Raw genomic sequence first — 26,270 nt, 5'->3', positions numbered from 1 at the left:
ACATGCAGGACCATGTTTGCAAATCTAAGTGTGCATCAAGGGGGTCCGAACAAGAAGTGCAGATAACAGCAGAAGCTGAGATCTATACAGACAAAGACACCAGCACAGGCAGAGTTCATGACATCATGCTGCTGCAGCTACTAGCAGCTCTGATGTCCATCCTATAAAACTACCTGACTGTGAGTTGTGGATGTTTCTGCTTCAGGTTCATGTGTTCTGACAGATACTGATACGTCGTGCTAACTTCAGTTTTAGATTTAAATGATACTTTGATGTTCCTGTGGCTCAAAGTTTCTTGCTTTGAAGTTTTTTTTCTTAAAGTTTCTTCTTGACCTGAGCTCTGTGCTGTGAAGTGAGTTCAGCATATGTAGAATATATTTCCTTTATCTTATCCCAACAGTGGGAATCAAGTACTCACAGGAAGCTGCTTATCAATTGAAAGCCCTGGTTATCAAGTTAACCAGGGCTTTCAATCCTAACGGATGTGGATAAACTATACTGGCAGTGCAGGTTTTAAAAAGGAAGATAAAACTGTAATATTAGAAAAATATGAAGGGTTTAAATGCATAATACAGACTGAAAGTAACAGCTGCTGCAGAAAAACCAGTGTTGTGTGTGTGTGTGTGTGTGTGTGTGTGTGTGTGTGTGTGTGTGTGTGTGTGTGTGTGTGTGTGTGTGTGTGTGTGTGTGTGTAAAATTGCTTAGTAGTAAAAGCACTATATGAATGTGCAAGCACTTCAGATGCTTTGTTCAATAAGACTGGATGAAATCTATATCAATAAAGTCTAGCCCATTTGAAGACAAGCAAGAAAGACAGCAAAAATCCTGACTGACATCACGACCTATCATTACACAGGAGAATCTGATGGATCATTAATTAAGTATTTCATTTAATTAATGTTTGAAAGACAGTTTCAGCTTTTATTCTGTCAGCTACAAACTTTCTGCTGTTTATTAGTTTAAGAGAAAATAAAACTTAATATAACAACAGAATTTAAACATAGGCTGCAAACTGAAAAATGTCTATGAAAAAATGCTATTGAAGAATTTTAGCCCCTCCCACTGACCATGTAGTACAGTAGGACGGTCTAAAGTTGAAAGTTTCAAGGGATCTTCCAGGAATGGTGATGCTGCTTTTCTGGACAAATGATCTCTAAACTTGAACTTAACCAGAGGGATATAGTACAAAGAAAATTCAACAAGGCTTGGCTTACTTTGTGTTAGCTGGCTTGAGAAAACGTAAAACACCAGTCAGTGTCACGCCGCCGGGTATATCAACTTCTCTTTTAAGCTGTGCTTTCTGCTTCACGCTCCGTGCCCACGCATGTAACAAGGGCTGCTACAAGGCCCTTTAAAACAGGAAGTAGCATGTGCTGCAGTGAGCTTGAATGGTGTCCCAATGCACTGAGCAAGCACAGTGCAAGCATGCTAGCCAGGTGTGGTGCGTGATGATAAAGTGGTGACTAAAACTCTATAAAGGACATAACTAATATAACAGCAGGTCAGGGTTACTCTTACAATTTTCTCTGGTAAGAAGTCAAAATCCTTCATATAGAACTCTGAAGTTACCTGGAGAGATGAGATCCTGCTTCATAGTACAGGCCTCAGGGCAACATTTCAAAGTTAACGTGCAAAACAATCAATATATGTATTTGTATGTAACTGACAAAAAAAGGAGAGAAAAGTGTCCAAACACTTCTTGTGTCATTCCAGAGTTGAGGTCGCAGGTTATGGTGCCACCACTTTGTATGCAGAGCACCGGCTGCCTTCATGGACCTCTGTGATCCTGAGTATGCAGATTGGATCAGGAAAACTATCAACCCATAAAAAGCTGTGAGGTGTGGATAACTGTAAACAAGCTGAAATAAATAATCTTTTAGAGTTTAGCTTTGGTTTCTTTTATTCTCTTTGATATAAGCAGTAGAGGATTTCAGAATTTCTGTTTTATTTGCCAAAAGACGTTTTTTCAGCTGCACCCACACACAGTTTCTTTAGATAACTTCAACTGCAGAAAGTAAAAACTCAGCATTAAGTTTCAAATGCAGTTTTAAAGATAATGATAATATGGTGTCCCTGAAGAAAACACCCGTCAATAGAAAAAGCTGCAAAATCCTGCAAAATGTAACAGAAGTTGAATAAAACACAACGGAAATAGAAAAAAATGCAACAAGGCTGAAAAACTGAACAAACAAACAAAAAACAAACACAAATTACAACAGAAATAATAACAACGATATAAAAAAAAAATAAAGTAGAAAAAAAACGTTCTCATCCTAAAACTTGGTGACAAAGTGGAACATGGTAAGGAAACACTCACTTAAGTGCTGTCATTACTCAAAGGTTCCTGATAATCATGCATGAAGTGATTTCTGGAGGGGAATGAAACTTAACTGAACTGCTCCCTGTGACATTTTGACCTGTCAAACGCAGGCGTAACTCCTGTTATTCATCGTTGTATTGCAGGTCTGCTGTGCACGACGTCTGTGAATCTGAGTAATTTGGTACAGATGAAGGAATAAGACTGCTCAGATGCTTTGGGTGTCACGTAATGATCCCTCAGGTTTGGGTGTCTTTGGTGCCCGTTGATTTCAATCTACCTGCACGTTGAACAGAAATTCTGCCATGACAGAACACACTAATGCCTTTTCAAGGGAGAACCGATCCGAATCGGAGCTGTCAGCCCCAAGTTCTCTGCAGTCATCAAATCAAGCATAATCTGGTTTGAACAGGCTCACTGCAAAAGCCTTTTTACCAGCTGCTGTTTGACAAATTGCAAAGCCTCTGAAGAGACTTTAGAAAGGGGGAAAAGGATACGAAGAAAAAGCTGAACAAAAAGCTATCCATGCACTGTTTAACATTTCACTTGGAGCTTATTGACTGTATTCTATCTGTGGATTGCATTATAGCTTCTCTGAGAGCTTTGCTCCCTGAAGATTTTATGATCTGTGAACGCTGAGTCTCTCTTGTGGCTGTAAACCAGTCTGCTCAGCATGGCACTGCATGGCAGAGTTTCTCTCCCTTTTTTTGAATCACCTTTGCTCAGTTGTGCTCCTAACTGATCTCCTGAGTTTGGCTGTATTCCTGGACTTTGCCCTTTAGTTACTCTTCAGTCTCTTTGACACACAGGCTGCCAAATTTGAAATAACATTTTTAGTTTTGGAAAAAGAAGAGCGTGTCTAGCAAATTCTTGCACATCCTTGTTCTTAAATAGCACTTTTCTACTCAAGCACTCAAAGTACTTTATACACCTCATTCACCCATTCATACAAGCACTTTTCTGTACCTAAGTTCTTTCTATCTAACATTCATACTCTGATGGACACATGAAAGAGCAGTTTGGGGTTCAGTATCGTGTCCAAGGATACTTTGAGATACAGATCAGATCAGGCTGCGATCGAACCTCCAACCTTCTGATCGGTACTAATTGGACGTTTGCTGCTGCACATGTAGCATCACAGCTTAGAAGATGGTGGTGTGGAAATGTGTTTCCCATTAACAATTGACTAAGAAACTCTTAGTCAAGGGTTAACGTCACTAATGTCAGTATTTTCACTGACTCTAAAAAGGCACTGATCTTCATTAGATTAGATCAACATTGTGCCTTAAACCTGAGCTGTACAGGAAAATAGATTTCTGATACACATGTACATAAACAAACAAATAGAGATGTTTCCCACCTGCTGAGAAGACAACAAATGCATAACCTGATTACCACCATCTCACATCCTCTGATTTCTGGCACCTATAAGTGAGATTGATTTCACTGTCCTGCTGTCTTGGCCTTTAGGAGAACACAGTGAGACAGATGAAGCTTGCACCAGATGGTGGAAACACATTGATCGTGGTCTTAGACACAGCATCCACACTCTGTACATGATAGTGTGTGTATGGTGCTGTTTGCAGGAACTTGATGAGGCTTTGCTTAAGTGGAAATCCACTGATGTTCAAGCCCCAGGGAAGTGGGCGGGGGGATAGGACCTCTGGGGCCCTCTTCCTGATGGAGCCCTACCTGACTCCTTTCACTGCTAAAGCAAGAATGGTGCCACAACTCATTGAAACAATACTTCATTTCATCAGAATCTTCAAATGATTCTGTTAAAAACAACCGCCCAGTGTACTTGCATGGCAAACATCGTGATTAGATATTCAAGAAGAGCCTCTTAAAGATGAAGGTCTGTGTCTCTTGACCTAAACACATAATCCAGTTAAATCTGATTTATGTTCATTAATGCCCCTCACACTGTAACTTAAAGTAATAAATCGGTCACTGATTAATTACAGAAGTACGTCTGTGAGCATAAAGATTTAAGCCTTGGACCATCAGGATAAAATGTGGTTGGGAAACTTAACAAGCTTTGATAAAACTTCATCAGTAGCTCAAGCAAGACCTCAAAACCTTCGATCACCACGGGTGGTTAGCAGACTGTGGTTGTACCATGCAGCCTAACAACATGCAGTAAATTGCAGGTTAAAGCAGTCTGCTTACACATTGTTAAACGAGGGAAGGGAACTAATGTGGCTGTCACATTACCCTTTTGTCCCATTTCATCCCAGGACTTGATTCAATTGCTGCTCACTTTCTACAATACTTAAAACTGATCAGTAGGACCTGAAACTGCAAACATTCAAACATTCAGGCCAACAATCAGTTGGTGAACATATTAATCTACTACAATTAGCAAAAATGAATAAATAAACAGAAGAAAGTTAGAGTGATATCAGAGTCATGCAAGTTTTTGACCAGCAGGTTAAACTCATGCAAATTAGCTTCATCCAGGCTCATGAAAACACTGTCCTGCTTATAAACAGCAGATCATTTGTGTCAGTGTCAGGATGGTTTATATTTGAGCTTTTAGTTCACACAGAACAATTTTTATTAATTGTTTTTAGCGATTACGAAAGTCTGTGAATCCCCAAATTGTTCAGTTGTTCTCTTTGCTCCCCATGAGGTCACTTTCACCATGTGACAAAAACAACACCCCACTCTACACACTCGGGCCACCAGCAACTTTCTAAATCCTCAATAAAAAGCTGACAGGTTGCAATGATGTTCCAAAGAACTTATTAAGAAAACAACTAAATACACAGAAAATTTTATGAAAATTGGTTTATTTTATATCTCATAGTTTTAAATGATGCAATAAAAATATGTACAAAACATCACAAACTGTAATATTTTACAAATGCTTACGTCCTGCTGATGCAATGGAGACATCTTCCAGTGACAGTCTTCATCAGTGTGAGTGTGAGGAGGATCCTAAACCCACCAACACAGAAGTGCATGTTCACAACTCCCTCTGTGCAGGCGGGGTCAGGACCCTCCTCACCTAGGGTGAGGAGGGTTGGTGCTGTGGCCAGTCAGGTATGAAGTGCTGAGAGTGGATCTTTGGTCCTCTGTGCAGCTCTGTCCACTCTCAGCTGCCCTGCAAAGTAATAACACAAGAAAGACGTCATTTTAACACAAAACAGCATTTTCATTGTTGGTAGCTGCAGTATGTTGTTAAAAAGCAATTTTAAACCCAACGTATACACATGAAAAATATAAATAAAGCTAAACCTACAGTGCTGCTGACATAGGATGATGATTTATACCAACTATTGGAAGAATTTTGTCTTCAATACAGTTTGTTGTCAATGTGAGGTGATAACTTACATAGTTGGAACACAGCACCACTCTCCCGTTTTTCACTTGGTCATCCATCCTTCTCATCGGGTTGGTTGGGGTAAGGCTGTCTTCTGGGTGGGGTGTTTGCTCCATCTTGGACGTAACTGGAAGTAATAACAACTAAAAAACTACCTTTAATTCACAATGTAATATTAATATTAATGTCACATATCAAGAAAAAAAGCAATACATTTCACATGTGCGAGTCACATGTTCTTATATCTGTAAAAACAAAGTTTAAAAACACATTCTAACATAAACTAATCAGAGTCACTGTCATCCATGGAAAGGCTAAAAGGCCTCTCCCAGAAACGTCTGACTCCAAAACTACCTGAGGATGTTGAAGGGGCATCAAACTGGTCACTCACCTTGCACCTCTTTGCACTTACCTCTTCGGTGCAGATGTCTTCTCTGCTTCTCTTTTCTGAGGAAGGAGCAGCAGAGAGATCAGCTGAGGAAGAAGCAGCAGAGGGAGCAGCTGAGGGAGGAGCAGCTGAGGAAGAAGCAGCAGAGAGAGCAGCTGAGGAAGAAGCAGCAGAGGGAGCAGCTGAGGAAGAAGCAGCAGAGGGAGCAGCTGAAGAAGGAGCAGCAGAGGGAGCAGCTGAGGAAGGAGCAGCAGAGGGAGCAGCAGAGAGAGCAACTGAGGAAGGAGCAGCTGAGGAAGAAGCAGCAGAGGGAGCAGCTGAGGAAGAAGCAGCAGAGGGAGCAGCTGAGGGAGGAGCAGCAGAGGGAGCAGCAGAGGGAGCAGCTGAGGGAGGAGCAGCTGGCGGATCACCAACTGGGGCAACAACTCGAGGGAAGAGTGGGGCATTGGCCTGGCCGAAAGGCGGCATGGCGATGGGGGCAGCACCTGGAGCAATAGGACGTTGCCAATCGTGCCAAAACGGCTCTGGAGGGTGCTCCCGGATGAGAGGGGAATCATCTCTCTCATCCATGGTGTCATACCCAGAGTCATCGCTAAGCCAATCCCCCCACTCTTCTGAGTCGTTCCAGTCAGATGAATTGTCAGTCTGTTCACTCACCTCTTCATCGTCTACAGGTAGGTAGGGGGGGTACTCACCATACTCACCTTGCTGTTCACCGACATCAGCATCTGGTGCTTCATCAGAAGAGGGTGAGGGTGAGAGAGGGATAAAATACTCACCGTACTCACCTTCGCTGATACGCTGGGTATCAGTGTCCTGAGCTTCACCAGAAGAGGTGGTGCTCTGGAGACTGTCATCCAGGATCCTGATGACTTCAGGAAGGCCTTCTTCTGCAGGGCGTTCAACCACATAGTCAAGACGCCCTGTGAGGAAACAATTTTTAAAATAACATTAGGAATGTAATAGACACCCAGTGTTAAAGCAACAGACCTACATCTGTTAGTTTGAGCAGAGGATGAGAGAAAAGCATTTTATGTCAGACTGAATGACACTTCTACTTGTTCAATCTTTAAGTGAAGTTTTTTAATAGAAGACCACCAAACCTCCACCAAGGCAGCTCACTCTGTGTACTTTTAAGGTGACACTATATTGACACTATATATGACACTGTATTTTGTGTACATTCAATTTGTTTTATTTGTTCCTTGTAAGCCTTTATGCAAACACTATGTTGGAGTAGGTAATGGATAATAGGTATTGATTTGTAAATAGCCGGACATGAGTAACTTATTATATAAATATACTACAGTACATTTATAACTAACCATGCAGCTCATTCTCCTGTTTTATTTACAATTCACGATGTCACACATTTTGAAAAAAGCTCATAGGTTAAATATGTGGATGCAAACCATAATGTAACATTTAGACCACATGTACCAATTGCATGTCCTAAATATATATATATATATCTCCCATTTTGACCTCGGGACTTCTAGGTTATACTCGGCACAGATGTTCCTGTACACTATGCCGGCCACTTGGTTATGGCGTTCCATGTATGCCTTGCCTGCTAGCATCTTGCACCCTGCTGTTATGTGCTGGATTGTTTCTGGGGCATCTTTACACAGCCTGCACCTGGGGTCTTGCCTGGTGTGATAGACCCCAGCCTCTATGGATCTTGTACTCAGAGCTTGTTCTTGTGCTGCCATGATTAGTGCCTCTGTGCTGTCTTTCAGTCCAGCTTTGTCCAGCCACTGGTAGGATTTCTGGATATCAGCCACCTCCTCTATCTGCCGGTGGTACATACCGTGCAGGGGCCTGTCCTTCCATGATGGTTCCTCGTCTCCCTCCTCTTTCTTGGGTTTCTGCTGCCTGAGGTATTCACTGAGCACTCGGTCAGTTGGGGCCATCTTCCCAATGTATATATATATATATATATATATATATATATATATATATATTTTTTTTTTTTTTTTTAAATAAAAACACAACCTTCTTGGCAAGAGTTGCACACACAAAGCTCTGCAGGTATGTCTGAAAATGATGGTCAAGTGAAAAACAAACAAACAAACAAGCAAACAAACAAACAAACAAACAGAAACTCTTAACTCAGAATCCACATTTTTAGAAATGTGCACAAGGACTGTATCTGCCATAAGGACAGATACATCTAATCTGTGGTAAACATGCTATCCCTGTGTAAATATCCCTGTGTACAATATCTCTCTCTGCTATCTAATAAGGTTAAAAGCATTACCGTAACAGAAGATAGGTCTTAATGCCATTATTACTACTGTTTTCATATTCTTTTGATATTATTTTATTTGTATTTTTTTATCTTTGTGTTTTGCAGCAGAGAAAAAATATAGTTTATGTCAATAAAGCCTTTGATCCGAAGAAGAAAAGGATGTCAGGAGGGGACCTGGATCTGTGTGTTTACGCCTGCGTGTTCTGAGGCCATGACATCTTGAAGATGCCGTTACCACAGAAACTGATTTTTGGGCATTTTACAAATTTTAGTCCATTAAGATATTTTTAACCATTTCATTTTAAAGAAAAGTGTCAAATTTGAAGCCTTCAAATCAAAGTAACACCTTTTTTTCATATTCATACACCAGTTGTTAATAATTTCTACACCTCTCCCGGAAAATTTAAAACATACAAACAATTTACGGGAAACAATCTTGAATACACATATTTGATCACGTTAAAACTTGATATTCACACTGGAACTTGTTAAATTATTACAGTAATTTACATTTAAAGAAATTTTCACACTTACCTGCAGCGAAGTCCAGGTGACAGTCGGGGAGTCCGGGTCCACGGCGAGCCATCTTCAAACTTGAAAAACAAAAACAAGTACAAACGATCCACAGATTAAGTACTTGTTATGCGTTCAAGTTATATCCGCTTTTAGTAAAATGGTTTGCAAAACTTAGCTTTCCACAGGCTGAGGTTGGAGCAGGTCGAAACAAGTCCACGAGCAAGTGTAAACGGACGTTTGGAACCTTGTGCAGCATTTATATACCCTCGGCGGCCATGGTTACGGTTGTCAACGTGTACAGGTGCACGTGATAGAACTATAGGAATGGAGCTCACCACAGTGTAATTACAGTTAATTTATGGTCATTTACTGTCAGGGTGGAAGTAATGAATTACAAATACTCACGTTACTGTAATTAAGTAGATTTTTTTGGGTACTTGTACTTTTATGAGTAATTTTTCAAGTGTGTAATTTTACTCATACTTGAGTACAACTTACACCATGTAATCTACTGAGTACTACTGAGTACGCCCACAATTTGAATTAATATTCAAACCTTTCGTCTGCATTTTTGCAGCCAATAAGGCCGTGCAATCCCGACCGGCCAATTTAAGACATAAGCAAAGATAAACTCTGCTGCAGCAGCAGGCACAGGTGTCTGGAGGTGCTACATGGTGGAGTACAAACTACTTTATAGACGGAAGATTTGGAGACAAAGAAGCCAAAATGGAGACAGAGGACAACACTGTCAACCATGAAAACGACGTAGAAAAGACGGAGGACGCGTGCCCGTGGCCATACCTGGAGGAATTTTTCATGTGCAGAGGGAGAAAAGGAGACAGCGTCCAGATGCAGTGCAAACTTTGTTTGACCTCTACAGTCATTTCAGCTTACAAGACTTCAGCGTCTAATCTTAAAAAAACACATTGAGGTAAGAGGTTTTACAACTATACGTGTACAATATTGCCTTCTTATTTTTCATGTGTGTTAAGGTTATTAGTTTGGCTAAGATATTGTCACCGCCATTGGTTAGCCTGATATTAAAATAAGACGGAGCTAGCTAATGTGCGTGTGTGTGCATAATTGAGCTAAATTCGTAGGAATGTTTTAGCTTATTATTTGGATAACCACCGTCATTACAATAAATTAAATTTGTAGTCATTTAAAACTCACAGGCCTACAATCAGCTGGCCTATATAAAAAACAAAAACAAAATTTGAACACAGTGCTGAGCTGCATCTCAAATTAATCTTCCAGCTCTCAGCTGACATGTATCAGAGCCCGATGGATCAGTTGATCAGGATCATTGGCCTGATATAGGTCTATCATAGTGACATGGCTCTTAATCAGTAGGGTTATATGTTTCCCAATATGATTTTTTTTTTTTAAAGAACATAATGTGGATTGTTTTTATTTGTTAGCTGTATGGGCAGCATTTTTGTGTATGTGATCCCTTTTCTTAAATTACATTTGCTATATACACATATTTTGCTCTCTTAGTATTTTTAGAACCCGACTAATATTGAAAACTTTAGGGTGATACTGATAAAAAGGAGTTAAAAATTTAGATACTGATACATTGGTCGATACTCTTTTTACAGATAGTATACAGATTACAGAACTTAGAATGTATACAGAAATTCATGTTTTTTGCAATGATCGTTCAAAATTGGTTTACATTTGTAAATAAATACAGCAATATATCTGCAAGATTTGACCAAATTCACCACTCTTTTATACTATGCTAAACAATCAAAGATTAGCTCATGTCTAGTTGAATGATGTTTTAAAAATGTGTTTTCCTGTAGTGTTAATCACAGTGATGTTATGAAGTAATGTATGAACCTGACGTATGATAATATTTATCTCTACAGAGGAAACATCCATCGAAGATTGAGCAGTACAATATCACTGTGGCATCAACATCTCGTCAGCGAAAGACCACAGCCACACCAAACAAGCTCTCAGCAAATACACAAGCCAAGTTACCAGACCTGATGTTGAGAGCTGCAAACAAACATGTTCCACAAGCAACTGTTGACATGCTTGTCATCAATTTCACATGTGAGGGTCTACAGCCATTTGCAGTGCTAGAACAGCCATCTTTCAAAGAATTGGTTACCACATTACAACCTCAAGCCAAAGTCATCTCCAGACCCACTGTCCGTGCCAGAATCTGTGAAGCTGCTGATCACATGAAGATGACTTTGGTTGCAGCATTGGATAAAGTCAAATTGGTTGCTACCACTACTGATTGTTGGTCAGCTCATCAGAAAAATTACCTTGGAGTCACATGCCATTGGAGGAATAGTCCCTGGAAAGAAGATCTGCAGCACCAGCATGCAAAAGATTGAGAGGGTGTCACACATTTGACATGCTTGCTGGTGCGCTTGATGATATCCATTGCCAATACAAGATTAGAGGCAAAGTTGTAAGAACCACAACTGATAGTGGATCCAACTTTGTCAAGGCCTTCCACATGTTTGGGGCACAAAATGATGCAGATGAAGCTGAAGATGAAGCAGACCCAGAAACTATTGACCTGACTGACCATATTGACTACCATGAGGCAAGTGCAATTCTTGATGAAGACTCTGGTTTGGAGTATCAACTCCCGCCTCATCAGCGATGTGCATGTCACCTGCTAAACCTTGTGGCAACATCTGATGCTGCCCTAGCAGAGAGCATGAATGAAACCTACAAGAGGCTCTCCCGTGCAAGCTTTGCAAAATGCCAGGCCATTTGGAACAAAACTCATTTGGCTAATGAAGTGGTAGAGGACAAGTGTGAACTACAGATCATTCGTCCCAATGCAACACAATGGAATTCAACCTACCTTGCCATTGAAAGGATAATACGCATCATTGATGAGAAGGGGGAAAATGCCATCAGGAGCATTTGTGAGGAGTTCAAGGTGAAAATGTGAGTAAAATTGGACACCTACCAATATGGTTGCAAATTTTGTGAATTTTCCTTAATGGATGGTTAAAAACGTGAGCAGACTCTTAATATTAAATCAGAAGATCCCTATTATAGTCATGGTGGGTTTTGTTGTTGTGTCTTACAGGTTGAGTCCTGCAGAAGTTGCATTCCTTAGGGAGTACTGTACCACCATGAAGCCACTGGTGAAAGCTTCAAACATTCTTCAGTCTGAGTCCACTTCCTTTATGGGATGGCTCCTGCCAGTAATCCAACAACTACTGTCCAAACTTAGCAGGCTGGAGACATCAAGCAAGACATGTGTGCCACTCATCAGGGTGATCCGAAGGGCCAGCTCTGTTCTAGGATGCCCTCTGGACCCAGTGGAGGTGGTGAGTGACAGGAGAATGGCGGCTAAGCTGTCATCCCTGTTGGACAACGTCTCCCACCCCATGCAGCAGACTGTGACAGCACTGAGCAGCTCCTTCAGTGGGAGACTGCGGCACCCACGGTGTGGGACGGAGAGATTTCGCAGGTCTTTCCTCCCCACTGCTGTCAGACTCCACAACAAAGACTTTAACTGAACAAACACACACATCCACACATGTGCAATAACACTAAGTGCAATAATCTTTTCTGGCATCGTTGTATTTTACTCAGTTGTATATAGCATTCGTATTCTATTTTTATCTTATTGTATATTTTTATTCTATTTTATTCTACTGTATATAGTATATTATTTTATTCTATTCTGTACAGCTGTGTACTGTATTTATTCTTATTGTATTCTAATTTTTGCGTCATAACTTTTGCACTGTCCACTTCCTGCTGTGACAAAACAAATTTCCCACATGTGGGACTAATAAAGGTTATCTTATCTTATCTTATCTTATCTTATCTTATCTTATCTTATCTTATCTTATCTTATCTTATCAGAGCCCTGCAAAATGGCCTTCAAAAGCGTTTTGGAGCGATGATGGAGGATCCAGAGTTGGCTGCAGCTGCAGTCCTCTTACCCAAGTTCAAGACTTCCTGGACTGACAGAGCAGATGTAACAGAGGCTGGTAAGGATTCATGTGATCCCATTTTTGTGTATTTTTACATTTGAACACATGCTTAAGTGAGTATTTCACCTAATACATTGTAAGCTATTGATGGTCTGTCCTGAATACTAAACAATCCTTTTTGAGAATTTGCCGTTTTTAAATTTGTGTTCAGGAATAATCACTGAAATTTAAATAACAAAATTGTGTTATCTACTTACAATTAGAGCCTTGACATACATCAAACAACATCTTGAAACGACAGAGCATGAGAGTGAGGATCAGCAAAGAGAGTCATCTGATGAAGATGAATTCTTCTCCAGACCAATCTCCAGAAGGCTGCAAAGTGCAGTTGAGCTTGATGGTTACCTTGCTTGTGCCACAGACACCATGGAGCTGCTGCACTCCTTCTCAGGTATCAAAAACCTCTCTCTTAAACTGAACACAGCTCTGCCTGCTTCTGCTGCGTGTGAACGACTTTTTAGCTGTGCTGGTCTACTCTTCACAGCCAAACCAAGTCGGATTGCCTCTGTTAATTTAGAAAACCAGCTCTTGCTGAAACTGAACAAAAGGTTCAAGTGTGACAGAAATGCTAAGAGTTTAAGACACTCACCTGCCTGTTGTTCATTGTATGGGGAAAAGTTTAAATGGTTCTACGCATGTTCAGAAACATATTTGTCATTGTTTTAACAAACAAAATTCCTTCTTTTATATCTACATTTATTTACAAAACAAGTTACCTTTCTATACCTTGTTCATCTGAGAAATGTGCTTTGAACATAAATATTTATACTGGTGAATCGAGTTGAATGCCTGCTATTGACGACAGAATAAAACATCAGTCTGTTAAAAAGTAATTAATACTCTGAGTAGTTTTTGAGAAGAGTACTTTGTACTTTTACTCAAGTATTTTTTTAACACCAGTACTTTTACTTGTAATTGAGTACAATTTAAGCAGTGTAACAGTACTTGTACTTGAGTACAAATTTTGAGTACAGCAGGTGGATGAGGGAAAGGGGAGGAAGGAGGAGGAGAGACCCGCGGACCGGCCGCGTCTCGTATTGAAAAGGAACCCGATTTGTCCCGGACTTCAGCTTGAATGAAAAACAAATACACAAAGCTGGAGTTCTTCTGTGTCTTTACGTGGCCAGCTGCCTCTTCTTCTCCCATTCTCTCTCCCTCTCTCTCCTGTTGCTACTTAAATCATGAAACTGATCAATGATCAGCTGATCGCTTTTCTCTTGGAGATACTATATAGCTCATGCTTACGGAGCCCCTCTGATGACATCCTCCAAAAAATAAATAGATTGTGGCGACAAAATACTACTTCCTGCCCTCGAAATAGTATAAGTGCCCACGAAATACTTATTTGTGGCCACAAAATACTATTTCGAGGGCACGAAATAACGTGCGCACGAAATGCTAATTTGTGGGCACGAATTGGGTATAACGTGGCAACGAATTACGCATTTGTGGCAACAAATAGATGACGTGCGCACATCATATTGATACATTGGACAGCTGTGTAGAGACATAAGCATAAGAGTAGGCTAAACCTGTACAACATGGCCAGAGACAGTATGATTGAGTTTTATTTTTGTCATGGTCTGCGTGGCAGACCTTGGGTGTGTGGGGAAGGAGGACCCAAAATGCGTTTATTTACAGTGGAGTAAACAATACACAATAATAGGTCTAGGTCCCTCAGACCCAGATCCCTGACAATTTTAGGCTGGGAATGAGCTACACATGCATTTTGAAAAGCCTGGCACTGAAAGGAACCATTATTATGGAGAGACAGTTAAACAGGATATTAAGAGCCCAGTTGCATTGCAGACGTAAGTACGACCCGGACGTTGGGATAGATTCTATTGTCAACCAACTGCAAGGGCCTGGGAAGGATCACGGTTATTGGTCAAGTGTTTCGTGCTCACAAATAAGCATTTCGTGCGCACGTTATACCCATTTCGTGGCCACGAAGTAGTATTTTGTGGCCACAATTTATTTATTTTTTGGACCATGTCATCAGAGGGGCTCCGTACATGCTAATATCACATCTTCACATTTTTTTTAGAGGTAACAATAACTTTGCATTCTCGCTACTCAGCATGCTCTAAAACAGGTATATGTTAGCAATGACAACATTTAACAAATGTTTTTAAAATTCTAGCCGTGCTAATTAGCCTTAGGATTGGTTGAGGTCTGTGAAAGCCTTTGGAACAAAATCAGTCTTGTAAAGCTCACTATTTTCCAGCTGAACCTATAGCACATTTGTTAAAGTCAGTCCGGATTGTACAGCTTCTAATCAGAAACAATTAAAGTTTGTTTCTTTTTTTCTGCTCATCAATCTTTTTCTGTAACCAGGATACCTGGAAAGTCTTAAATAACTCATGTTAAAATGTTGCAGTGCTGTAGAGTGGGGTCATGTTAACAATCCATTCAAACTTGTGGTCTTCAAGGTCAACTTTAAGATTTATTGGTTGAAAATTGACAAAAAGCTTTAGAACTTAGAAATTATCATTCCTACAACTGTGCTGTGTATATGTCACAACATATAGCAGGAACCTATAAAGGTAACTGACCTTTGACCTCTCCTCTAAGAAGGTACATGTAATGTCCACAGTGATTAGACACACTTAATAAAACAGTGTGGGGCACAGAGTATTGTTGTGCATCAGTGTGGAACATGTCAGTAACACTGAGGGTTACACACACTTTGCCAGGTACACCTGTTCACCTGCTCGTTAAACACAAATGTCTAGTGAACCAATCAGACGTCAGCAAATTAAAGTATTTTAGCATACAGACATGTTCATGATGACCTGCTGAAGGTCAAAGCAAGTATCAGAATGGGGGAAAGAGATTGCGTGGTTGTTGGTGCCAGATGGGCTGGTCTGAGTATTTCAGAAACTGCTCATCCAATGAGCTCACAAAATTATCTCTACAGTTTACAGACTGTAGTGGCAATCCAACCAGCAAAAGGCCACCTGAGGGAATTTGAAGTATTTCCAACTCATCCTGGTGATGAGGTCAAACACAACCAGTACTTTTAACATTTTATCAATTATTTACCAATTTAAAAAACATGTGGTAACTTATTTTTAATTTTGCTGCAGACAAGTTGAATGAATGCTTACTGGATCTAGAACACCATTTAGATCATAACAGCTCCTGATCAGGATGAATTTCATTTTCAAATCAAATTTCATGTCGCAGTTTCACAATTTTGTAACATATTATTTCAAAGCTTGCTTATGGGCTTGTTTTGGAGCAGACCAACAGTCAGGCTCGTCTTCACCCTTACTGTCAGACTCTGAATTGATGGTTCTGCTATATCTCACCTGGCTGAGCTCTTGTAATTATTTTGTGATAAAACTTTTTCTATTTTGAGATCAAGATTCAAGTGGAAATCTTTGTGTGTCTGTCTCTCTCCCTTGGTTTCTGTAGAGGTACAGTGTGGGGGCGCCTGGATAAATGTTAAACAGAAGCTAGATGTAGTGTTCCTCCACTGTCCATTAAGGATATGAGGAAAAGAAATGGTCAAGAACAAAGTGTATGGTGTATTTATAAAAGAAAATGGCTTTTAAATTGTATACCAAAACCACCACCAGAAAGTCAACTACAACTTGTTACATAATCATCATGACTGTTGTATCAGTTTAACAGTTTATGGGTTGACTTCTTTCAGTTCATTCACTGTTTACATCATGAAGGAAAAACAAGGCAACAGGCTGAGAAATGAAGCTGTTGTGTGTCTTTGTGGCCACACGGGGGCAGTGCTGCATAAATAGTAGAATCTCTTCCTGGACACTTTTTCTAGACCTCTTTTTAAATGACTAATAAAGACAACAACAAAATGAATTACATCAGGATCTGATATGGTTTTGTTTTTTTGTTGAGCTTTATATATTTCAGAATGCCTAGAGTTTGTTTGTTTCCCATGTTTTGTGATACAGAACATCTCCTCTCAGACGGCTGTTGTCTCATAATGGGTCATTACCTGGTCTGATGGGGTGTTTGTTCCATTTATAAATCAAGTGATTGATTTGTGAAATGAGAGATGGCCTCTGACCTGCTGACTGGTGTCTGATCTTCTCTGCTCCCCTCAAATTTGACAACTACTCAGCTGATGTGATGGTGGACAGGAAGTCACTAAACCTGGGACTCTGGAAACACATTTCTAGGGATAGAAAAGTTAATGTAGATCGTTTCAGGAGATAAATATGAAATAATCGATTTGGTGATTATACTAATATAGTAAGAAAATAATGCATGAAAAAAAGATTTTTTATCTATACACTTAAGCAACGACCAGAGTCTTAGAATTGCGCTTTCACCAGGTTTTACTTGACTGAACAACAGAACTTCTCTGTCTCCTTTATAAGGGGTCACATCCTGAGTTACACAATGAGTCTTTCAAATGTGTGCGATAACCCACTGCATGTGTAGTCGTGCTGAGACCGCGTGGTCTTATTTTTATTACCCCTTGATTCAGCTGTGACCTGCTTATCAAGTCTTTTTACAAGTACATCATAATTATCTGCTCTGTGCAGACATAAGTTGAGCAATGGTTTAACAAACTTTCCCATCAAAAACATGAAGGTTTAGCTTTAAGCTTATTTGTCCAAACAACAAAGGATAAACTGCCAGCACCTGGACTGAAACAGAACATAGTAGTGTTGGATGTAAGTAAAGGAAATACAAGCATAACTGTGACTATGGAACAAATCTCCTTCAATGTTAAACCTTAATGTTAACCTGATTGTGTTTATTAGAAAAATCAGCCATTACAGTGTCTGTGATTGCTTCACATAGTTAACTCTGGTTGTCTGTGGGTTTGTGTCAAATTTGGAGTGAACAAAAGCATGAAAACTGTGGAAGATGCAGACTGTGAAAGTCTAGTTTATTTCATGAATACAATTATTTTTTACAGTCGCTAGAACAAAGTAGCGTACTGTTAGAGTTTGTATTGTTGATTGTCATTTATGCTTAGAAATATTTAACCATAGATGCTTAGAGGTGTATAATCAATTGTGTAGTGATAAGTTGTGTGATCTTTAACAGGCTACAGAGGCTTGGTGTGCATTCCACACCTACATCCTGGGAGCATGAGAGAGGTCATACCTTCTCTTATTGTTTTATGGTAGGATTAACGTAATTACGTCTGTTCTAGTCTAAGTGCTTTTTGTGTATAAATGAACTGCTGGACTTCCTTACTGTGTTATCTAGGATGAGGGGGGGTCTACCCTCTTCCTTTTTTTTTTTTTTTTTTTTTTTTTTTTTTTTTTTTTAAATGACATCAGAAACAGCAGCATGCGACATTACGTGATGGCAGAGCTTCAGTTCATCCTTGGTCTTTTTTTTTTTTTTTTTTTTTTTTTTTTTAATAAATAGGACAGGGGGAATGAATGAGAGAAAGAGGGGGAGAGAAAGAAAGAAAACCAAAGGGGAGAAGAGACGGTGAGAAGGGGGGGGAAGAGAGAGAAAAAAAAAAAGAACTCCTGGGTCACCTGTATGGAGAAAAAAACAAACAAACAAAAAAAACAAACAGAGGAGACAGCAAACAACAAAGAGCAACATAATAATAGAGAAAACAAAGCACCATCACAATAAACTAGCTAGTCATAGATATCAATATTTACTAAATAATAAACGATATTGTGCAGCACGCAAGATAGACAGCGCACAGTGTGCTTTGAGGCAGCAGCCAAGAAAGCTTTAGTCCGCGTCTGTGAATACCCATGTGTGCATACCTGTGTGGATCAGCATGCTTGCATTCCAAAGGTTTCTCCATGTAATGATCTGCTAGGGAGTGTGGGGGGGCCACAGCCCCGTCCTCCAGGGTGTGAAGTGGGTATGGAGGAGATCAAAACTCCAGACATCCAGAGGCCCCCAGAACACAAGAGACCATGGAAGACCAACAGAGGGGCAGCCGCGCCACTGTTCCAGTAAGAGCTGAGGAGAGTCCCAGATGAGGGCTCGCCCAGCAGCCGCGGAGCAGAAGTCAGGGGGAGTTGCAGTGATGCGCCTGTGAGCTCCGCCGGCCCCCAGCTGCGCCTGAGTGACCGAGCCCCAGGCCGAGAGGCCGGGGGCACCCCACCTCCAAAGGGGCCCGAGCGAGCCCCAGGCCCCAGGCCCCGACAAGCGGCCGCCAAGGAGTGAGCCGGTGTGTACCCGGACGCCCACCCCCAGATACAAAGAACCACCAACACACCGACACCTGAGGGAGTCCGCCACCGGCAGGGGAAGTGGTGGTGGGTGGAGATAGGCCTCCAAACCTTGGAGGGCCTGAGGTGTCCCCAGAGAGGTGGCGTCTGATACCCAACCTGACATATAGACACAGACATACGGGCACACACAGACACAAACATCCATTCCCACCCTCATGCTCTCATATGCACTCACTCCACACTCAACCAACGTGGAGACAGACATAAAGAGACGCTGTACACACAATCACACTCCCCAAGCGTACTCTACAAACCGGGTCTAGGTACCCTTGTCCCTGGAGGGGGGAATTGCACCCAGACCCAGGTGGTGTTACCCTTTTCCCTGCGGTGGGGAGAGGCAGACCACCCCGACTCCGCAGCAGCAGGGAGGCCCCACACCCCAGACCGCAGTCGGACGGCCAACTCCTCCTACTAGCCCTCCCGCTCCAGCAGGCCGCAGAGAATGGGGGTGGGAGAAGACTCCAAACCTCCCTCCACCCGCTCATTGTAGTGTTGATGCATATGTGTTCTAAGGTGCAATTAAAACCCAGGAGGGCATGGAGCTACCTGCCAAGGAGCAGCAGGTAAGCGCATAGTCCCTCCTGCTAGCCCTCAATGACTAAGTGTATTTAAAATTGAGAGGTGGGCAACGACGTCAGGGGTGAGGTATACACCCTGATGGTATTTTGGACTCCGTGATTGTGCCCACCCCCAAGATCCTATATGTATGTGTAATGAGAGTGTGAATAATGTGAATGTCTAAGTTGTGGGATAAAATTGAGGCAGAGGCAGCCAGAAGGGGACAGGGGGGGGGGGTAGCCTCCTCTGCACCCTGGTGACATACCCCCACTCCAAGGCCCTGCATGTGTGAGTGGTTGTGGAGGAGCGGGAAGAGGGAGGCAGCTGGAGATGGGGAGGGAAGGAAGGGAGGGGCAGGTAACCCCTCCCTGGGGCCAGCTCCCCCGCTGACCCCAGTAGGCACTCCCACCCTTCGCGACCCGCCAGGGAAGGGGGGCCCAGGCCCATCAGACCGGGGCCCAGTGCAGTAGCGCCCTCCGGCTCCACAGAGCCCTGGATAGTCCACCCAACCCCACCACAGAGAAAACTGCACCCACCCCACCATCCACACATCTTCCAGACTACATAAGACGGTAAACGCCCAGGCTGAGATCTTCCTCCACCTCTCCTGTATCTCCCCCTCCTGCAGAGAGTTCCTGAAGAGAAGAAAGCTCCTGCAAGATGTGACCATCCCCCCCACCAGTTGAAGAGCCCCCCAGGCGGCTCGACGCACCGGCGGCACCCTGCTCCAGGGCCGGGCCCCCATGCACCCACCCGCCCACAACCCCGGCAACACACCAACCAGGACCCAAGCCCCCGAGGCCCGGCCTGGGCCCCAGCCCAGAGACGGAGCGCCCCCAGAACCTCACGCCCATCCCGGACCCACCCAGGGGCAGCCAGGTTGCCAGGTCAGTAACCCACGTCCGTCAGCACAGACCCTCCCCTAGCCCCGCTGCACGCAGCCGCGAGGAAACAGTCACCTGAGAGCCAACAGAGCCCCCAACCGGACGTGACCGCTACCCCGGGTTGAGCCCCCCAAGGAAGATGCCTCCGGGGAACCCCCCGACGCCCTAAGCCTGTCCCTACCCCCTCACCAATCACAACAGTGAAGGCGGGACCAAACTATGACCCCCCACCCCCACTAGGTGATGGAGCTGATAAAAGGGGCCCAGAGCAATTGATCTAATGTGGTGGCAGAGGCTGTGTCAAGACTAATGTAATCTAATAGATAATTTCTATATTGGTTAGAATTAAGATTATTTTTATTTTTCCAGTTCATGAGGACTGTTTTCTTGGCTATGCATAGGGCAGTGAAGATCATATGGGCTATATTCTTTTCTGAAGTGACATTATCTAAGCTGCCCAGTAGACACACTAAGGGGGAAGTTGGAATGTTACATTTCAGACACTTTGATAAGTCTTCACATATCTCGCGCCAAAACTTTTGCACTGGTGGACAGAACCAAAGAGCGTGGATGTAATTGTCTGGTGTATTGCCTTGACAGTGTGAGCAGTTGTTGGAAGATGTAAAGCCCATCTTGAACATCCGATGACCTGTATAGTGCACTCTATGAAGTATTTTGTATTGTATTAATTGCAGACTGGGATTTTTAATTAGTTTAAAAGTTTTTAAGCAAATCTGAGACCAGAAGTTTTGGTCTAGGTTGACTGATAAATCTGCTTCCCACTTTGCAGTAGGAAGGGATATTGATTCATCTAATTTAGAAAGTGTTCTGTATATTTTAGATAATAATTTGGGGGATTTAAGAGTAAGAAAATGTGCCGCACTTAGTGGTGTTTGTAATTCAACTTGACTGAGGTTAAATTTCTTTTTTACTATGGATTTAATTTGTTGATATTCTAAAAACCTTGTCTTGTTGATCCCATATTGTTCAACTAGTCTGTCAAATGGAATAAATTCTGTTCCCTCTAATATATGTTCTAAGTATTTAATTCCTTTACAACTCCATTCTGGGAAATTAATCATATTATTGTTTTGTAATATGTCAGGGTTATTCCAGATAGGTGTACGTTTGCATGGGATTAATGAAGACTCCGTTATTTTTAGAAACTCCCACCATGCTGTTAGAGAAAAGCTGATGTTGATACTTTTAAAGCATTCATGTCTTTTGATGTTTGAGCTAATAAATGGTAGGTCTGAAATCTCTAGATCCTTGCATAGTGCCTGTTCAACATCTAGCCAGGGCTCAACTAAGAAGGTATGTTTTAACCATTCTGAGATGAACTGAAGCCTGTTGGCTAAGAAGTATTGGTGAAAATTAGGCAGATCTAATCCTCCTCTATCCTTGGTTCTTTGTAGCGTTTTTAAGCTAATACGCGGGGGTTTATCTTTCCAAAGGAATTTGGAAATATATGAATCCAGAGATCTGAACCAATCTTGTGATGGTTTGTTAGGGATCATCAAAAATAAGTAATTTATTTTTGGCAAGATCATCATTTTTATAGTGGCGACCCTTCCCATGAGTGATATGGGTAAAGATTTCCATCTAGTCAGATCGCCTTCTACTTTCTTTAGAAGTGGGATGTGGTTTAGTTTAGTTAAGTCTGAAAGCTTAGGAGAGACATTAATACCTAAATATTTAATATTTCCGGATTGCAGTGGGGCAGAGGAAGAATTATGGAAGGAGCAGTTAATGGGGAGAACTGTAGATTTTGGCCAGTTAATTGAATAATCTGAAACTCTTGAAAACCAGTTTATTAAAGTAATTACCTCAGAGAGGTTGGTTTGTGTGTTTTGCAGAAAAAGCAACACATCATCCGCATAGAGACTGATTTTATGTTCTATGTTCTTACATTTTATGCCCTTAATTGTTGTAGCCTGTCTAAATGCTGCTGCTAGAGGTTCGATAAAAATTGCAAAAAGTGAAGGGGAGAGTGGGCATCCCTGTCTGGTGCCCCTCAGGAGACAGAAGCTGGAGGATGTCTGGTCATTTGTTCTGATACGAGCCGTTGGGGAATTGTCTACCCTCTTCCTGACCAAGGATGTTTGCTTGTGTGCTTTTATGACCCTTTGATCAGCAGTACCCGACACACACACACACACACACACACACACACACACACACACACACACACACACAGGCAAGGTACTCTTTGTGTGTATGTAGACGTCACATGTTAATGAACCTATGCATATTCATGTAACCTCAATAAAAGGACAGTGGTACGGGAGAACGGACGAGAGCAACTGGGGTCAAGTGAAGGAACGGCACTCTGTCCGGTCTCTCCCGTGCACGAGTAACATGAAGAACTTTGCCTATTTGTGTCTTGCTTAGCAGTGTAATTATATTGTCTTCAACGTTCCAGCGGATGGGTTCAAGCTACAAACCTATCATTAATTGGTCCTTCGAGTGCCGGAGCCCTGGAATCGGCATTCACCGGGGGGAGGAGGGACACGCTGAAAGACTGACGTCAGCCAGGAAGTTCCTGTGGATTCGCGGTCTGTCTTTCTCCTCGATGAATGGCGATCGGCGGGATTCGAGGCTATATTACACGCTAAGCAACACCGAGTAAGTTTACAGAGGCCGACTCTATAACCGTGTTGTTGTGCAGTCTCCGCCATTTTGTGAGGCGTTGAGAAGTTCGCTGCTTTGTGGAGCGAAACCCGGGTTCCTTGCTACTGTGTGCAGCAAGAGGTTCCTTACCGCTTTGTGGGGTAAGAGGTTCCTTACCGCTTTGTGGGGTAAGAGGTTCCTCGCTACTTTGTGCAGCGAGAGGTGAGTTCTCCGCCACTTTGTGAGGCGTTGAGAGGTTCCGCGGGGTCCAGATTGTGCTGGACAGTAGGCCTATTTTGTGTTGTTGTCATTGTCGTCGTCGTTGTTGTTGTTGTGTGAGTGTGTGCGGAGCAGAACATGTGGTCTGTGACACCGACTGTTGTTGTTATCATGGGTTTCTAAGCAACCAAGAGTGAGTCGGAGGGAGACAGACGTTTGTGCTGGACTTTGCTCCTGGCAGCACAAAGTATTTATGTAAAAAAGAGAGGGAGCGACGGCTCCACAGCTGCGCGGGTTCACGCGAGCGCGGTCACGCGGGTTTCACGCGGACCTGAGCCGTGCGGTTAATCGCAGGCTTATAAATGGAAGAGATTCAAATGTTAGAAGTTTTCAGAAAACACACCAGCCTTGAAGAGCGTGTGGAGACCATAGACGTAATTGAGGTGGATAGTTGTTAAAAGTAATCTACATTACGCTTGTGGTTGCTCAAATTCAGTACAATGACATATGAGGTGAAGTGATATAGATAAATATTTAAACTAATGAAGTGCATAGAGGCACTTGACCTGTGTGGAAGACTGTCGTCTTATTATGAACCATTGTTGAGATGTAGAGCACACCTGTGAAAACAACTAATATGCTGAACCCTGTATGAAACATCTAAAAGTACATGATGGAGAAGCTGTGTTGAATATGAAAGTGTAAGACTTTGCCGCTGTGGGCAGAGCAACTACTGTGTGATGTTGCGTTGCAGTTTTTTTTTCTGAGCTGATGAGCAAGCTACACATTATCAGATCGAGAGCTGTCTGAGAACTACTCTAAGAGAGGGAAACAGCGCTATGATAACTGTGATAACTGGAGTGTGCAGCGTTTCCATGAGCAGTTTTCCTGAATCTTGACTCTTGTGTGTGAAGTGTTCATAACATCAGCATCATGTTTTTGTTTATTTGTTTTGTTGGGTTGAAAATAATTAAATAAACATGTGATCATGCCTATGGATCACCATGGCACATATCTCCAGCCATATGATTTATTTATGCAGGTGACAAAGTGAGTGTGAATGTGTCTGACATCACAGTGTTTTTGTGCACTGTGCAAAAGTAATTGCCTTTGATTGTGAGTGACAGCGGTGATTTTGCAGGTCGCCAGCTATTGTAAAAAAAAAAAGAGTGAATAAGAGGGAGAATTTATATTGTAGAAAAAAAATAATCATAGGAAAAAGGTTTTGTGTTGATCAACCAAAAAAACAACTATAATTTCATTTTCTGCTTTTAAGAAAGGATTGTTCACAAAAACACAGAGCGAGAGAGAGAGAGAGATATGTGTTGATTAAGCAGTGATGATAATAATGAAAATGTCTTAGTTGTCACTTTCAGGTGAAAAGCAGACCTGAATCAATTTTCCACATGCAGCGGTCGGAAGAAAAGTTATAGTTTAACAATTGGAAACGTTCAAGCCAAGTTTCTGGCTGACTTATTTACAGCACGATCTGTCTCAAAGCTCTCACTCGTCCCTGAAAAAACCTGATCAGCAGCGGCAGTATCGGAGCAGAGGCTGCAGAAGCAACCTAACAAAGCATCAGAGAAGAAGAAAAGCAAACCCATCTTCCTGTCTGATTGGATGAATTCCACGGAAGGGCGAGCAAGATGGCGGCGTGAAGAAGAGTTTTTGTTCGAGCGCTTAGCACGAGACACTTATTTGACGTCTTTCTGGCTTTCGGGACTTTTTTGGAGATCAGCGCGCTAAGCTTGCTGGATCTGAGGCCAGGTTCTGCGGCGGCAGCATGTCGAAATGCTCAGAAAGGACTGAGTGACTCGGGCAAGCCACATGCGGCTAGCATGCTGGCTAGCGACCATAGCTACATGAAAGAAATGGACCCGTCATGATGCGCTCAACGTGCCGGCGCTGTGGTGGGAAAGGCTCCATCATAAACACGCCCTGCGCCCTGTGCAGAGGTTCAGGCCAAGAAGAAGAAGACGACGACTTCCAATCCCAAGAAGGTCGGCCCCAGCGTGGGCGAGCTGATTGTGAAAGCCGTGGCCGCTTCCAAGGAGCGCAACGGCGTGTTCGCAGCCGCTCTCAAGAAGGCTCTGGCTGCCGGAGGCTACGATGTGGACAAGAACAAGGCCCGTGTCAAGACCGCCATCAAGAGTCTGGTGGCGAAGGGCACTCTGGTGCAGACCAAGGGCACCGGGGCCTCCGGATCCTTCAAGATGAACAAGGTTACTGAGAGCAAAGCTAAGACGCCCGCCGCGGCCAAAGCCAAGAAACCGGCAGCAGCTGCTAAGAAGTCGCCCAAGAAGGCAGCAGCAGCACTTCAGCCACTAGACAGGACAAAGCTGAAGGAGAACTGCCGGGACTGTTGAAGTGGGAGAGGACAACAGAGTGAGAAGACTAGGTGAGAACACAGGAATTATTTAATGTGGGAAATCAAAATTTGGGTTAGCAAACCTGGGGAAATGAAAACTGACTGCTTAAGTTGGAAAATTGAGAAGGAGTCTCAAACACTGCAAAAATAGAAACATACAAAATCACACACACAAGCACAACATGCATTAACCCTACTAACACAAACACAAGAGAGCTCATGAAGATTAGACAACATCTTAAGCGTGTGAGTCTGTTTATCATCTTGTCCAAGTCACTCAGTGTGATGCAAAAACCAGTGGACTCATAGCACATTAGTTACAGAATGATCAAATAATAGTAGAGAAGTGTGTAGGACAGGCAGCTTTAAGAACATGCTCTGCTGGAGATGCAGCTCCACACACATGCAATGAAAATTAGCTTGTCATCTTTCATCAGTGTTAAAATAGTGTCAATTTAGCAGACACTTGTTATCAAATGCTGAATTTATCCAATGCAAAAAAAAAAAAATTGACTCTCTAGGTTGCAGGACAACAGTTTAACTTTTGTGGGAAAAAAGATCCTGGTTTGAACAACCAGTGATCAGACAATAAATTTAGTTGTTAATATAGTAAATTGGGAGAAGCTTCCTGCTTGATTGATGCAG

General features: G+C 42.4%; 2 protein-coding genes and 1 pseudogene across 3 annotated transcripts; 2 read left to right on the top strand and 1 right to left on the bottom strand.

The window, feature by feature from the left end:
- Positions 1-5,342: 5,342 nt before the first annotated feature.
- On the bottom strand, positions 5,343-8,895 carry LOC146707232 (uncharacterized). 2 transcript variants are annotated; one of them, XR_014920796.1, is made up of 3 exons: positions 8,816-8,895; positions 5,654-6,953; positions 5,343-5,423 (listed from the first exon to the last, which is right to left on the bottom strand). XR_014920796.1 is itself a non-coding variant. In XM_085458551.1 (2 exons), exons 1-2 carry the CDS (start codon positions 8,865-8,867, stop codon positions 5,926-5,928), a joined length of 1,080 nt encoding a protein of 359 aa, XP_085314677.1. In that variant the 5' UTR covers positions 8,868-8,895; the 3' UTR covers positions 5,343-5,925. The 2 variants fall into 2 exon arrangements, 1 of the variants encoding a protein (XP_085314677.1); XM_085458551.1 differs by having other exon boundaries at positions 5,343-6,953.
- A 2,269-nt stretch (positions 8,896-11,164) lies between these two features.
- LOC146707231 (uncharacterized) lies at positions 11,165-12,645 on the top strand. The gene is made up of 2 exons (XM_085458552.1): positions 11,165-11,719; positions 11,865-12,645. The coding sequence occupies exons 1-2, from the start codon at positions 11,172-11,174 to the stop codon at positions 12,298-12,300; spliced, it is 984 nt and encodes a 327-aa protein (XP_085314678.1). The 5' UTR covers positions 11,165-11,171; the 3' UTR covers positions 12,301-12,645.
- A 12,543-nt stretch (positions 12,646-25,188) lies between these two features.
- LOC146707230 (histone H1 pseudogene) lies at positions 25,189-25,633 on the top strand (annotated as a pseudogene).
- The last annotated feature ends 637 nt before the right edge of the window (positions 25,634-26,270 follow it).

Source organism: Copadichromis virginalis, linkage group LG6 (assembly GCF_057382275.1).
Source record: "Copadichromis virginalis isolate Kocher_CV1m ecotype Utaka linkage group LG6, C_Virginalis_male_GT1.1, whole genome shotgun sequence".
Taxonomy (NCBI): domain Eukaryota; kingdom Metazoa; phylum Chordata; class Actinopteri; order Cichliformes; family Cichlidae; genus Copadichromis; species Copadichromis virginalis.
The sequence above is the reverse complement of the archived record's forward strand: the minus strand, read 5'-3'. Positions and strand labels throughout refer to the sequence as shown.

What these genes read in the sequence shown, in the direction of transcription:
- LOC146707232 (XM_085458551.1), bottom strand. Translation starts at nt 8,867, where the DNA reads ATGGCTCGCCGTGGACCCGGACTCCCCGACTGTCACCTGGACTTCGCT. An exon ending in TCACCTGGACTTCGCTGCAG is followed by an intron (nt 6,954 to 8,815) that starts GTAAGTGTGAAA and finishes GTTTCCTCACAG; the next exon opens with GGCGTCTTGACTATGTGGTT.
- LOC146707231 (XM_085458552.1), top strand. Translation starts at nt 11,172, where the DNA reads ATGCTTGCTGGTGCGCTTGATGATATCCATTGCCAATACAAGATTAGA. An exon ending in GAGGAGTTCAAGGTGAAAAT is followed by an intron (nt 11,720 to 11,864) that starts GTGAGTAAAATT and finishes TGTGTCTTACAG; the next exon opens with GTTGAGTCCTGCAGAAGTTG.